Source organism: Pelodiscus sinensis, chromosome 5 (genome assembly GCF_052426305.1).
Source record: "Pelodiscus sinensis isolate ZL-2025 chromosome 5, ASM5242630v1, whole genome shotgun sequence".
NCBI lineage: Eukaryota > Metazoa > Chordata > Testudines > Trionychidae > Pelodiscus > Pelodiscus sinensis.
Window position 1 is genome coordinate 6,609,773 of NC_143056.1, and position 15,915 is coordinate 6,625,687.

Below are 15,915 nucleotides of genomic sequence, written 5' to 3' on the forward strand. Positions count from 1 at the left end.
AAGACAGTAGGAGTTTGCCAGGCTGAGTACGGCTCCCTGAATTGGGTCCAAGCTCTTTATGCAGTCGAGAATCTATGACATAAGAAGTAAGGCAACCATTCCACCATCAGTGCATCTCCTGAAATAATATACACTGGTGCAGTAAGGCTGTGCCACACGTTGCGGTCTGGCATTCCACAAAACAGAACACATGCCACTGTCTATCTTAGAATGTTCTAGACTGTATTACTACAGAGTCTAGTCTAGAATGTTCTAGTCTACCGTAGAACATTCTAGTCTGTATTACTATAGAGTCTAGTCTTACACTGTTCTAGTCTACTGTAGAACATTCTAGTCTGTATTACTACGGAGTCTAGTCTTACAATGTTCTAGTCTACCATAGAACATTCTAGTCTGTATTACTATGGAGTCTAGTCTTACAATGTTCTAGTGTACCATAGAACATTCTAGTCTGTATTACTACGGAGTCTAGTCTTACAATGTTCTAGTGTACAATGTTCTAGTGTACCATAGAACATTCTAGTCTGTATTACTACGGAGTCTAGTCTTACAATGTTCTAGTCTACCATAGAACATTCTAGTCTGTATTACTATGGAGTCTAGTCTTACAATGTTCTAGTGTACCATAGAACATTCTAGTCTGTATTACTACGGAGTCTAGTCTTACAATGTTCTAGTGTACAATGTTCTAGTCTACCATAGAACATTCTAGTCTGTATTACTACGGAGTCTAGTCTTACAATGTTCTAGTCTACCATAGAACATTCTAGTCTGTATTACTACGGAGTCTAGTCTTACAATGTTCTAGTGTACCGTAGAACATTCTAGTCTGTATTACTACGGAGTCTAGTCTTACAATGTTCTAGTCTACCATAGAACATTCTAGTCTGTATTACTATGGAGTCCAGTCTTAGAATGTTCTGGTCTACCATAGAACATTCTAGTCTGTATTACTACGGAGTCCAGTCTTAGAATGTTCTGGTCTACCATAGAACATTCTAGTCTGTATTACTACGGAGTCCAGTCTTAGAATGTTCTGGTCTACCTTAGAGCATTCTAGTCTGTATTACAGAGTCTCACTTCTCACTTAGCAGCTGAGGCCCTGATCCAACTCCCAATGCCATCAATGGAAAGGTTCACCCTACGGGTGAGTCCCAAGGGCTATAAAATCGTCTTGCACTGAGCAGGGAACTCTTGTTTCCATGGTAAGATGGAGAGTAATGATAGACAGCCTCCCAGACACATCTTAATACCATGACTTGTTCCTCCTCTGTATGGTGCCTGCGGACGTTTTGTCTTGTTCCTTTCCTTCTAGGTCAGGAAATTATGTGGCGGGAACACACAGGACACACAAAAGAGTAACATGCTGATTTACAGGCGCTAGGAGACCCCACTACAGTGCCTATTCTAAGACAAGTGCACATACCAGTCTGATCTGAAACACAACCCCAATGAGAGTAACCCTCTGAGCTCAACGCTAACGGCATCCAGGCGGGTCTTGCCCAACTACAACCACTTAAGTCAGACGACTGGCTGTCGAAAGCACTTCTGTCTACTCCTCTAATGGAGGAAGAGCCTATGGGAAGAATGCATTGCTTCCAAAATAAGCGTAAGATCCTCACCAACTGGCTTGTCAGGATCCATGGAGACACGTTCTCCACCACAATATAGCACTCCAGATGGTATAAAGCTATCAAGGTTTATTGGCATGAGTCTGGGATAGGTGCTTTACTCACTAGTGGTGAAATGTTCTGCACCGATGGGTGGGCGACCGTTCAGAGGACTAGGAAGCAGAGACAGATCAAGAACAATTCATTCTTAGTACAGAAGGTGGAAAGTTCTTGGAGCAGGTATAGTCCCAAGGATGTCTGAACTAGTTTATGCTAAGTATAAGGACTTCACTTTAGGTGCTAAAGAACAAATTCATTCCCAGAATAAATGTGTGCAGATGCCATGAAAGATGGCTTATGTCAGGGTTGAATTTGGGACGTTGATCTTCGAGAAAAAGTCAGTCTAGAGAAGACCTGATTCCAGGTGGCATACCTGTTGGTGTGTGAATTGTTGTGCATGAACCAGCTCCGGTTATTGTCCACATACATTGCCCAGGCTTTGTCGTCCTTCCCTAGCATGACATCCTTGAGGACATCAACACGAGCCACGCCAAAGGCCGGGTCTGGGTGGTTATCGTATCGGTCGATCGACAGCTCCCAATAATGGAGCCCTTTGGAAAAGCCAGTTTTCCCCAGCACAACCCTGTCATCGTAGCTGTTACAGGTAACAGTCAGGTTGTCATTGGAAAAGAGGATGTCAGAGTGTGCGGAGCCGGGATCGAATGAAAACCAGGCCACTGGAAATACACAAAGGACAACTGTTTAGTATGGCTGAAAGAATCCATTCCAGCAACAAAGGAACACCAACGGGATCAGAAGCACCAGGGGCCCCTTGGCAAGACGGGAGGTCAACTTTGAGGTTCAGCCATGGACTCGGGCTGTGTATATCAGCAAGTACATCAGGGAACTGTCTGGCTATAAACCTAGAGGAAGGTAGAGAGAGACTGGACTGGCTCAGTAGAATCTACCCATGGGAGAAGGCCTCCTTGCTCACAAATCTCTGCCAGATTATCCGCTGGCGATGGAGGCAATTGATACCTAGGCCTGGTAACTGGTAGATCAGTGACACCAGAGTGCCTGATCCTGCGAACGTTTACAGAAAAGCTAGGGGAAGTTATGGTCTAATGGGCGGGCACAGGACTGGGGCTCTACAGAGCAGGTTTTTATTCCTGGCTCAGTCACTGGCCTGCTGTATGAACCTGCGGGGTACTCACTGCTTCCCTGTGTTCCTTCCCACTTTTCACTGGTCATAGCTATGCAGCCTGTAACCTCTTTGGGACAGGGACTGCGTCTCGCTGTTGGTTTGTACAGCACCTTGCACAACGGGGACCAGAATTTGTCAGGGCTGCTAGGTTCTAGTGTAATACAAATATTAATAATAGATACTCTGGAAATAAGAGGTGATTTGCAGGATTGAGAAGGGGCATTAAAGATTAGCTGGCACTCCCTATGTGAGTGTGTGACAGGGGGAGTGCTTGCAGGACTAGGAATCAATAGTACACACACAAAAATCCATCAGAGGGGTAGCTGGGTTAGTCTGTAACCAAAAAAATACCAACTTAAAAAACAACGAATGGTCTTGTAGCACCTTAGAGACTTACCAAAAAATATCGATAGTATCATGGGCTTTCGTGGGCACAGTCCACTTCTTCAGATATCATCGGAAGATGTGCCCACGAAAGCTCATGATACTATCAATATTTTCTGGTAAGTTTCAAAGGTGCTACAGGACCATTCGTTGTTTTTTATGTTTTTTTTAAATAGAAAATCTATGTTTACAGAAAAATTAAACATCAAGAAACCTCCTTAGCGAACCCTCAATCTTATTCTTATAAAATCTAGTTCACGTGAGGTCTGGAAAATGTTGAGAAACTCTAGGAATCAACATGATTGATGATTTGGATACACTGGCTGTGTCTACACTGGGTCACTTATTCCAGAAAATCATCCGCTTTTCCAGAATAAGCTGTGAGCTGTCTACACTGGCCCTTGAATTTCCGGAAAAGCAACGACGCTCTACTGTACAAAATCAGCCGCTATTCCGGAAAAACTATTCTGCTCCCGCTCGGGCATAAGTCCTTATTCCGGAACACTGTTCCGGAAAAGGGCCAGTGTAGACAGCCCAGTAGTCTTTTCCGGAAAAGCGCGTCTACATTGGCCATAGACGCTTTTCCGGAAAAAGGGCTTTTCCGGAAAAGCAGCCTGCCAATGTAGACGCTCCTTTTCCGGAAAAACTGAAAACGGAATAGTATTCCGTTTTAAGCAGTTCCGGAAATTCATGCCAGTGTAGACACAGCCACTGAGACTTAGACACAATAAATTGGACAGGTATAGATTGAACCTCCCTAGTCCGGCACCCTCGGGACCCGACTGGAGCTGAACCAGAGAATTTGCCAGACCATGGGAGGTCAGCATTGTCTAGCAGCATTACCAACACTTCCACTGCTCGCTGGGCTCTTAGAAGACATTTTGGGGTAAATTGGAGCTAAAGAACAGCACAGAACACTGAGAGCCAGGACTGGTGGCTAAAAACAAACTTTATGGGACTGCGGGAAACTTTGCCACATTCATGGTAGGTGGACATCCGGCTAACTCAGATCAAGTGGACCACTGATGTTGCTGGACCAGAGAGTGCTGGACTGGTGAGGTTCGACCTGTAGAACATCATTTTTTTGATAATACACAGAGTAAGGTAATTTCATAAACCAGTATCCAAATTTCACGGATGATTTTTTTCTCTCCTGTGGTCTTTGGTGGATTTAATGTAGTTCCAATGTGATCAGACATATCCACAACACAGTCTCACGCCTGGACATACAGTCTCACCCACGGAAACACTGCTTGAAAATATAACAGATTTATGCATTGATTTACTGAGTCTGTTCACAAGCTAGCTCACTTACTGGATTGATAACTCAGTAGAAATGGTTCCATACCTGCCACCATTTTTTTAATGTCAACTGTTGTCATTCCAAATTCCAGGCATGCAGGAAAGAAACAGGAAGTAAAATTGGCATTTATTAAAATAAAGAATCCAGAAATAGATATATTTTTTGCTCATGTACTTTGTCCTCGTACGGTATGAATCTTTTTTTTTTCTTTTTTGTGTAAGGAAACATGGACTCACCAGGGGCCTACATTACAAATGAAGTGCATGTTAAACTGCATGGTACAGGAATAGTTTGGTGAATTTAGCTGAGCTGAGTCAGCTTAAAAAGCTTTGCTTATTCCAAAAAAGAATTACATGGCCTGAATTTGCAAGCTGCAGAGCACTTGCTACTCCAACAGAGATCACCAGGAAATGCAGGTTTTCGGCACCTGTAAAAATCAGACCCAAATCCCTGATTCAGGCAGTTCCTTGTCTAACTTTGAGTGCACGAATAGCCCAGTTATGTACAATGGGGCTAATTATGGACTTAAAGTTTGAAACATGCTTAAGGTGCGGTCCAACTTCATTTTATTTTAATGGTAAGATTACGAGGGAGTCCATATCCACAGCCTGACTTCAGGTTTCTCCTTAAAATCAAGAGGAAGAACTTAAAATTCTGTCTATACCAAACTAAAATGACTATTCCTCGTTCAAATCCCAGGGATGGAATTTGAGAAACAAGGTGTAAAGCAGGAAACACTCTTTGATTATACCGAGCTGTTTATTTCCTTGGTCAGAAACAAGGCTCAAAATAAAAGTAAATAATAATCAAAATGACCAAACACCAAGTAAGAAACGACTGAATTGTAATAAATATACTTGCCCAATTGAGAGTAAGACGCTGACTGTGTCTCAAAATTGCATCCTATAAAGAGATACTATATTTCACACATCAAAGCTAAGATAGAACAACCGGTCACACCCAAAACCCCCAGCTTGTAAACATTTACAAAATGACCCGTTTCATCCTGTCACCTCAGGCCTGATTCATTAAAAGCCAAAGGGCACGTTCAAGATTTTCACAGTGATGAGTGAGTTTGGGTGCCCTGAAGGGGCCTGATTTTCAGAAAGAGCCGCACAGAGGTTTTCTGACAATCAGAGCTCTTTAAAGTGACTTTGGCTGGGAACCTACAAACCCAAACTACCCCAAACCAGTCAACATTTTGAAGATCCTGGCCTCTTTTTATATTACAGTCCAGTGGATTACACCAGCCTCTGAAAAAGGTCCTTTAGCAGCAAAAGGACCTTAATATTTCCCCCATTCGGGAACTCAAGAATTCACGGCATGGTTCAAAAATACTGTCCACTACTTCCTGTGGGGATAGAAATCAGACCAAGATGGGGAGATGGGTAGCTAACATCCGACATAGGGTGCATCTACCCAGCAGGGCTTAACTCGAAATAAGTCACACAAACTGAGCTACGTCAATTGCGTAGCTTATTTCGAAATTGGGAGCTTCCACACAGCACTTATTTCACAATAGAGCCCTCTTCCTCCGACTTCCCTAACTCCTCGTCCAATGAGAGTTACAGGAGGAGGAATAAGAAGTCCTCCAGCTTGACAGCATTTCGACACTATTTTGAAATAACTGCTGGTTGTGTAGACGCTAGCTACTCCGAAATAATGTTGCTGTGTAGACGTAACCTTGGAGAAAACATTCCCAGTAAAATTGAGAATATCTAATTATTCTGCAAAGATAACTGGAAATCTACCAAAAAGCCCACCCCAAAGCAAATGGATTAAGGTTGACCAAGTACTTGTACCCGACCACTTTTCACGTTAACGTAGGGAGGTGTGAGGTAGCTCTATCACCCTAGTTTAGCTGCTGCCGTATTTTAAGAGCAATGATGCTACAGTGCCTTGGAGAGGGCTAAGCGTCACCAGATAACATGACACTGTGCATTTACTGATGGCATGGGGGACTCTTGAAAATTAGAGGCTGATCACTCCGCAATCTCCTTCTCTGGGTCCCGGGACGTAGCCTGGAGCTCAGAGGCGCAGCCGGGAGACTGTTTCAGCTGCTTCTGGCTGCTGGCAGCTGCAAAGGGCTGAAAGAAGGGGATTCCAAAGTGTGGGAGCTCACCACCCTTCGATGGTGGCTGGGGAGGGGGCGGTGTAAAACCCTCCATTTTGGCTGTGTGCGAATGGAGGCGTCTCCTTGCACGGGGGTCATCTTACTAGGGACGTTTACGCCATCTCTATGGCTGGGTTCTGACAGCATCACAGGCAAAGTTGTTCCCTGGAACTGGCGAGTCTGGCCCAAATGTAGCTTATTTGAAGAAGAAGCTGTTGCAGCTTCATACAAACGGCTCTTCCCTTATTGCTCCTCAGTGACCGATCGAGACAAGGGGATACCTTTGCATCGAAGGGAGAAAGGCACCCGCTGGAGAGTGAGCGGATCCCATTTGGTCGGACTATTTCAGCTCTGGGTGAATCTGTGATGGCTTTTAATCTATTCGCCTGCAAAAAAAGGGAGGTGTTCTCTCGGGGCCAATGTTTTCCTCTAGCCCTTCCAGGCCTGGGACATCCTGTCTATTTCTCACTGCACCTCATGCCGCCCTTCACTCCTGCTGTGTGAAATGACGCAGGGGTTGGTGAGGCAGTTTTAATGAATCGTGCCCTGGGTCCCCTTTCCAAAAGGGTTTTTTTGCAAGGTTTCTGGGCTCCACCGTAACACAAATTTACCATCCGCAGGACAAATAAGTAGAGCCCTGCAAATCTGTGGATATCCACTTTATATCCGCGGATATCCCCATTTGCGGATATGGATGGGGATATCTGCGGCTCATTGTCGTAGATGCAGATACAGATGCGGGTACAAATTTTGTATCCAGAACCCTGCAAATTTGCGGCTATCCACAAGAATCCTCATCAGCGAATATGGATGGGAATATCCATGGCTCACTATTGTAGCTGCAAATACAGATGTGGATACACATTTTATAGCTGAATTTTATAGCTAGAGCTAGAATCCTGTAAATTTAGCCACGACTCATTTCTGCGGATGCAGATACAAATTTTGTCTCCACGCAGGGCTCGACAAAGAAGCACCAAGTTGTTCGAGATGTTTGTAAAATTCCACCCCCTAATCTCCACTCCCACCCCCTTCCCAGACCTCAGCCTGTGGTCCAAAAGATACATACGCCACACACAGGTATCGATCAAAGCCGTTACAATAGATCTCAATACATTGGACACAAAGTCAAAACGTCCAGTCACGAAACATGGTTCAGGCCAGCAGTGCACAGCAGTACAATGAACAACATAAAAGCAAAAAGAAAAAAAAACGTTGCGGAGAGGGATAGGAGCCGCGGTATATTCTGGCAACAGTCATGCTGCGGCATTCCTCATTCCGCGTTGTGGGATGGAAACGAAATAAAAAGGTCTCCATTCTCTCCCTTGTTTAACCACAGTAAGCCCGGGGTGAAGCCAGCTGAGTAATGCTGATCTAAACCCAGCCCGATGGGGGAACGAAGCCCTGGGATCTTCAGAAATTAAAAAAAAGTGTACAAAACAGCTTCTCCGTGGTTTCGAAATAGCACCCAAGAGATCTGCTCTGCCTGCCACTCCTTTGCTAATCATTGTTCCCCGCAAGGCAAAGGAGACTGTCTGAGCTTTGCATAGTAAATCAGCCTAAACTCTCGTCACATACCACTAAGGCAAGGAATGAAGAGGCAGCTGTCCCCATCTGTCCTGCCCGTTACTCAGAATTATATTCCTGTTCTTTCCTCCCCTCTGCCGAAAAAGAGGCTTTAAAGGTCAAAGGGGCTGATTCCACCAGTAGTTGAGCACGCACAACCGAAGTTAAGTCAGTGGGGGCCTCAGATGCTCAGCGCCTTTACAAACCAGACTCTCCAGTCTTCCCACATGGCTATACGGTTGCCAGATGGTTTAACAAAAAATACTGAACACCCCCCTCAAAAAAAGAAACCACCGGGAAAAAATTCTGAGAGGAAAAAAGAGGAGGGAGACTACAGGTATGTCTAAACTACATGGCTCCGTCGACAGAGCCATGTAGATTTGTTTGTTCGGCAAAGGGAAATGAAGCCGCGATTTAAATAATCGCGGCTTCATTTAAATTTACATGGCTGCCGTGCTGAGCCGACAAACAGCTGATCAACTGTTTGTCGGCTCAGCGTGCTAGTCTGGACACTCCTCTACCAACATGAAAGCCCTTTATCGACCTCCACGGTAAACCTCATCCTACGAGGCATAACGGGGAGGTCGATAAAGGGCTTTCAGGTCAGCGCGGGAGCGTCCAGACTAGCGCGCTGAGCTGACAAACAGCTGATCAGCTGTTTGTTGGCTCAGCGCGGCAGCCATGTAAATTTAAATGAAGCCGCGATTATTTAAATCGCGGCTTCATTTCCCTTTGCCGATCAGCCTAAACTACATGGCTCCATCGATGGAACCATGTAGTTTAGACACACCCTATAGTTGTTAAGCAAAAAAAAAAAAAGAAAAAAGAGCGCTGTGCCTTTAAATGGACCTGTGCTCCTTACTCCCCTGCCCCCCCAGATGCTGCAGCTTCCATCAGAGGGACACAGGAAGTACCGGACATTTCACATGTCTGGTATTTTTTGTTTTTTTACCAGATGGGGGACTCAAATAACGGACAGTCCGGGAGAAAACCAGACACCTGGCACCCCTATGTGTCTATAATCCCCTCGATGCATTTGCATTCTTTTAACTTATCTTTTAAAAAAGTTCTGCTGGGTGGAGGATTAATCAAACAGCCTGAAACCGAGGTGTAATGAAACAACTTGGACTGCAGCAGCTGAATTGCCTGGGACCATCTCTCCCCAGGAGTCCCTCCGAGGGCTGGGAGCGGGCAGGGCTCCTAACGCCAGTCTGGCTCCTCCCTTGGTTATAATAGCCATCGCCTAAATTATGCACCGACCTGGGACTGGCTATTCCCGGGCATCGAATGACAGCTACAACGGTACCGTCGCTACATAAAAACGTACACCACAAAGCTACAGCATCCGACTGCCTCTCCCTTCGGAAGCAGGCCACCGACACACAGAACAACATATCCCCCTGGCATATGAATGTCATGGGAAAAAACAAAACCAAAACGAAACAAACGAATACTTGGGCGATGCCCAAAAGCACAGCTCGAGAGGAAACGCCAGACGTGCTCGGCTCACCGGCTGAATTCAGAGACTGCAAGGAGGAGTGTAAGCTCAGGGGGTGAGACGAGGATCTTAGCTCAAAGTAGGATCTCCCCGGAAAGCTGGGCTGCAGGTTAAGTGTGGAGGAGAAAGGACTCATTCTACGGAGCTGCAGTCTTTCCAAAGGCACTGGGAAAGGGAGGGTCTGCTCTTCTGACTCGGTGTCTAAATACAAGATCAATGCAAATGCCACGTCAGAATTCTGCCGGCTGTCGTCACACCGTTACCTGAGCCGAGACCCCCGGTGCAGAACGCAGACGCCGTCGCATACAAGGGCTCGGTCTTGACACACAAGAAATTCTGGATCACAGTGAAACCGCTCAATAAAGAATCATTAAAAAAAGGAATCGAGAATAAGACAGAGAATAGCTTATTGCCTTTATATAACTCCGTGGTGCGTCCACATCTTGAATACTGCCTACAGATGTGGTCACCTCATCTCAAAAAAGATATACTGGCATTAGAAAAGGGCAACAAAAATGATGAGGGGTTTGGAACGGGTGAGATATGAAGAGAGATTTAAAAGACTGGGACTTTTCAGTTTAAAAAAGAGGAGACTAAGGGGGGGTGGATGGATGATGGAGACCTATAAAATCATGACGGGTATGGAGAAAGCGAATAAGGAAAAGTTATTTTACTTGTTCCCATAACATAAGAACTAGGGGTCACCAAATGAAATTAATAGGTAGCAGGTTTAAAACAAACAAAAGGAAGTTTTTCTTCACACAGTGCATAGTCAATCTGTGGAACTCCTTGCCACAGGATGATGTGAAGACCAGGACTTTAACAGGGTTAAACCCCCCCCCCCCAAACAAACAAAAAACCACCCAGATAAATTCACGGAGGTTAGGTCCATCAATGGCTATTAGTCAGGGTGGGTAGGAATGGTGTCCCTAGCCTCTGTTTGCCAGGGGCTGGAAACGGGAGGCAGGAGATGGATCGCTTGATGGTTACCTGTTTCTGTTCATTCCCTCTGGTGCACCTGGCATTGGCCACAGTCAGAAGACAGGATGCTGGGCTAGATGGACCTTTGGTCTGACCACAGTGACCGTTCTTATGTAATAATACGATATCATTGATGCTGTAAACATGTTTGGATCTTCACAAACATCTCTTTGTAGCTGAAGGCAAATCTGATCAGCTTTTCTTGGGCAAAATCCTATTTTTAGCAAATTCTGGAAGGCATCACAATACCGTATCCCACCAAGGGCGATGCCCATCGTATTGTACCCAAGTTCCTGGAGATGAATTTTAAATGTAACCCTGTACACTCTTATCCAATAGACTTGTCATACTAAAAGGCACTTGGTGCAGGATTTGTGTTGGGCTGACAACCTTTCAACACAGTGTTGATTTAAATGGTGTTACTAAAAGTACCCTCATTACTCGCTCATTACTGGCACAGGGTGGTGTGTTTAGCAACATCAGAATGTCCAATCTGGGACAGACCAATGGTCTATCTAGCCCAGTAGCCTGTCTTCCTACAGTGCCAATTCCAGGTGCTTCTGAGAGAATGAACAGAATCTCAGAGTGACTCGCCCCCTGTTGTGTGCCTCCAGCTTCTGGCAATCTGGATACCTATAGCATGAGTGGTATTTTCTGCCCATCCTGGCTAAAAACCATGGTTGGACCTTTTCTGCATGAACATATCTAGTTTGTCTTTGAACCCTGTGATAGTTTTGGGTTTCACAATATCCCCTGGCAAGGAGTTCCACAGGTTAGGAGTTTCTGGATAACTCTTTGTATCTATCATACACACCTGATCCTCCCAATGGGAGTTTTGTTCAGAGTGAACCCTGTGATCTGAGGACCTGATCCTGGCTGCTGGAGTTGATGGGAGTTTTCCCAGTCACTTCTATGGTTCTGTCAAGCTGCATGGGTGAGATTTCATGGTCCCACCACAGCAACTCTGGTCCTTTGTGGCCACCCCATTCCCAAAGTGCACTGTCATTGTCTTAATACCCCTCCCGACAGCCTTTCCACTGTTGCAGCAGGGATCTCTGAGCAGAGGTGCTGGGGGGAGTTGGGAGCCTCCCTTGTCCAGTACTTCTGAATGCTTATGAGTCCGATGGTGAGCCTAAACTCCACCCTGTCTTCTAGTTTGCTGACCTTCCACAGGACTTCATATTACCAGCCTCACAGGGTAATTGGTTCTTATGGAGGTCGGGGGACTGGGCACAGCTCCTGCTGAGCCTAATGTCTTTGGACTCCAAAAGAGCTGGGTTGTAGGAGCATAAGGAGCTGCTAGAAAAGGCAGAGGGCTGCTGGCAGACAGCGGGAGGGAAGGAGGAGGTGAGGTCTGAGCCGAAGGGTCTGCAGCATGCACACTGCCTTACAGGCGACGCTGTCTTTTGCGTCTGGCAGCCCCACGACAGGGTATCGGATGTGAATCTTTGGCGCAGGCAGCCGTGCTGTCAGAAGTGTTCCCCATCCGCACTCCTACGGACTCCTCCAACTGTGCTCCCCCACAGAGCCATGCAGTCACACGTCTCTTAAGCCAAATCTAATGCTCCACACGCCCCCCCCCCCCCCCAGCCATACTGCTCTCTGCTGGGGAAGGCAGGTTGCCAAAGCAATGTTCTCACTCATTTTTCCCATTCGTGTGCAGAATAAAATTGTGTTACGTGCACTGAGGCAAGTGTGGATGTGCACCACCAGTAGAAACACATGCTGCCAGCTTTTGAGTGGCCGCCCAAGCACACAGCTTCAGGGAAACACTGGGGTGCCAGCCATTCCAGGCGCATCTTGATCTTCCCCTTCTGAGGACAGGACAAGGAGTAATGGGCTTAAAGTGCAGCAGGGGAGGTTTAGATTGGACATTAGGAAAAAATTCCTAACTGTCAGGGTGGTCAAATATTGGAATAAATTGCCAAGGGAGGTGGTGGAATCTCCCTCTCTGGAGATATTTAAGAACAGGTTAGATAGACATCTGTCAGGGATGGTGTAGACGGAGCTTGGTCCTGCCTTGAGGGCGGGGGGCTGGACTCGATGACCTCTCGAGGTCCCTTCCAGTCCTATGATTCTATGATTCTGCGCAGCTCAGTGAACCTGAGTTTCCTTGCTTGGCCTGTTCTGTGTCCTCGTGAAAATCTGTTGTTCGTGGGAGGAGCTGCTTGTGTCCGAACCAGACAGGAAGGCTTTACCAAGCTGCATGCCAGAGCCAGGCAGCTCGGTAACACCTCTCGAAGCTGGTTTCATAGAACCTCTAAGAAATCCCCAGCTTTGGGCACCACAAAGCTAAGAAAAGACAGACCCTACCAGGAAGCAGGCAGCCGATGGAGTTAAGTCTGACTAGTGCACGTTTACAATAACAACGCCCTGTAAGGCTGCTAAGAGAGGGACACATAAATGGTCATCCGAGCACAGGCAGAAGATGCATCTGCTTGGATACTTCTTTTCAGGGCTACCCTACACAATCGCCTGCTTCCAACTTAGGGAGATGAGATGATCCCAAGCTATCATGCGGCCACAATGACTTTCTCTTCCTCGCCAAGAGTCGCCAGAGCGTCGCTGCCGTTTTTAGGTCGGGTGGTTAAATACCGAGTATGTGGCTCTGCATCTCGGGGACACAACAAAGCTCGCGGGAGAATGGTGCTGCACGTCTTGTGGGACGGACGGCTTAAAATGGCTCAGTTCAATGAACAGCCTCAGAGCTAGAAACGCACCCGGCCCAGCTGTAGGCATCTGGCAGGACTCTTAAAAGAGCAAACTGTCATCTCTTAAAATGGAAAACGAAACGGCCCTTTTAGGACAACAGGGAGTCTGTTTAGCAGGATTGCCTGTCTCTGTCTGTCATATTTATGAGGTCTCTATCCCCTGGAGACCTATCGCATGGAACAGTCCCATTGACTTCAAGGAGCAGTCTCACAGCTGTGCTTATGGCTGAGCGTGGGCTGAGCTGAAGCCGATGTCTGCGGATGCCATAACTCTTGAATTTTGGACCTTTCAAATCTCCTGCGGCAGTTTCTCCTGTTATTTCTGCCAGGAGAAACTGCCCCAAACAGATACTAGCCCATTGCTAGTTCCTCCTAGGGTTGCCAGATGGTTGAAACCAAAATACCGAACACCTCTCCCCCCCCAAAAAAAAGGGGAGGGGGGAGGAGACCAAAATTGTTGAGCAAAAAAAGAAAAAAAAACCCACCTCCAAGGACTTATTAAACCAAAAAAAAAAAAAAAAAACCAAAAAAACCAGCACTAAAACAGCATGTCCCTTTAAGTGCAGGGATAGGAACAGGGGAGCTGATGAGCACTAAGCATTGCTTCCCCTAGGTCTTTTGGCCAGCAGCCATTTTGTGCCATCAGCCTTGGAGAACCAGGTAAGCATGGGGACTGGGGTCAGGAGGCTGGGGGTGTTGAGGGCCGGGGGCCTCGAGGGTGCGGAGGCCGGGTGCTTAGTGTTTGTAGGGGTGCCAGGTGCCCGGCATTTTCACCTCTTGGCCGGGGAAAAATTCCGAAAATATCAGGCATTTTAAGTGTCCGGTATTCTCTGAATTTTTTTACCAGACAGGAGCCGAAAATAACGGACTGTCCGGGTGAATACCGGACACCTGGCAACCCTCGTGCCTCCCCCGGAGAGATTCCCCCAGATCTGCCCTCTGAGCCTCCTTGCTCTTCACACTGTCTCCCTCCTTAAGAAAGCGAAGTTATTTCACCGCTCCTCTGCCTGTGCTGCGGATGGTGCTGGGGCACGGCCCATGCAGCCCCACAGATCCCTAGAGTCTATTTCAGTGGGCACAACAGAAAGACTTCCCTTGACTACAGTGGGGTTTGGATCAGGTCCCATATGCCAGAGCTGGAAATCAGGAATTAAGCAAATGAACCAGACTCCCAAATGCCTTCAGCTACATAACCTCCCCCCGTAACCCATTACTAACAAGGCATTAGCAGTCGCGTGGCCGTCTTCTGACTGGGTCTGCTCTTCTTGGCTCTGTCCTCTTCTCTTCTCACTTCCCCGCCTCCTAAAACGCCCTGCAGCATTTTGCAGAGCGGAGCGGGAGGAGAAAGCACTTTGCTAAGCCCAGGTCATGCAAAGCTGCACTCAAAGGCCTATTCTGCTATAGGCCCAAACCAGGAACTTCCACCAGTCCTCAGAGCAGCAGGATTCTGTTCAACGACTCGCTTAAATACCGTTAAGCTGAACCAGGGCACGAGTGATTTCTCTGCTTTGGGCCCAAAGAGGTCCGAGTGCCTCCGAGAGGAGAAAACGCTTGGGGCCATATGCATATTTTTTTTTTGCACTGGAATAACAAAAAAAGCCATTCAGTTCAAAGACTCCAGTGAACAAAGGACGTGTTTCTGAAAGCCTGTCTCCAGGCAAATGCTGTAAACAGGGCCCAGCAAAAGACCCCTGACCGGCTCCTTTGTTATGTGAGGCCTGCAGGGAGCTTAGACCCCACACTGCAAATATCCATCCCAAGGAAACGGAGCCAGAAGGAAGGGAGAGGGTGTGTCTGGGCGAACGAATGCACTTTAACCCCGGCTACCCCAGTTTCTCCGGTGGACAAATTCCATTCTGCAGGTTTGACTGATTCATAACTTCTAGAAAACATGAGCTGTGAGGGAAGACTGAAGGAATTGGGCTTGTCTAGTTTGGAAAAGAGAAAACTGAGAGGGGACGTGATAGCAGTTTTCTAGTATCTAAAAGGGTGTTACAAGGAAGAGGGAGAAAAATTGTTCTCGGCCTCTGAGGACAGGACAAGAAGCAAGGGGCTTAAGCTGCAGCAAGGGAGGTTTAGGTTGGACAGTAGGAACAACTTCCTGTCAGGGTGGTTAAACACTGGAATACATTGCCGAGGGAGGCTGTGGAATCTCCATCACTGGAGATATCTAAGAGCAGGTTGGACAGACACCTGTCAGGGATGGTCTAGATGGTGCTTGGTCCTGCCATGAGGGCAGGGACTGGACTTGACCTCTCGAGGTCCCTTCTGGTTCTATGTAACAAGGGCTGGGTTTTCCCTGCTCCATTGTTTTGGGCAGGAAGCTGAATAACAAAGCTCTTTATGGGCTAAAGATTAGAGAGGAATCAGAGGCCCCCTGGGGTCTTGCGAAGGCCCAGTCCAGCTCCTAGTGAGCTCAAGGAAAGGCTTTCTCTTGGCGGTGCGAGGGATGGGAGGAGTGCTGTCCTTTTCTGTGGTGCAGAGGCATCTGGGCCAGAGGACTTTTGGAGTGTGTCTACACTACACCCTACACTCAAAATAGCGC

The 15,915-nt window shown here is 47.0% G+C and overlaps 1 protein-coding gene across 5 annotated transcripts in view; it reads right to left on the minus strand.

The window, feature by feature from the left end:
- Positions 1 to 15,915, minus strand: part of TRIM9 (tripartite motif containing 9) — a 129,824-nt gene that overhangs the window by 4,845 nt on the left and 109,064 nt on the right. For 2 of the 5 annotated variants that reach the window (XM_075926184.2, XM_025181313.3), the window contains exons 8-11: positions 9,691 to 9,879; positions 5,363 to 5,404; positions 4,547 to 4,570; positions 2,044 to 2,347 (exon numbers count right to left, since the gene is read on the minus strand). In XM_075926184.2, the coding sequence (XP_075782299.2) occupies positions 2,044 to 2,347; positions 4,547 to 4,570; positions 5,363 to 5,404; positions 9,691 to 9,879 (559 nt within the window). The remainder of the gene's footprint in view (positions 1 to 2,043; positions 2,348 to 4,546; positions 4,571 to 5,362; positions 5,405 to 9,690; positions 9,880 to 15,915) is intronic. The other 3 variants (XM_075926183.2, XM_075926182.2, XM_075926185.2) reach the window with 2 other exon arrangements.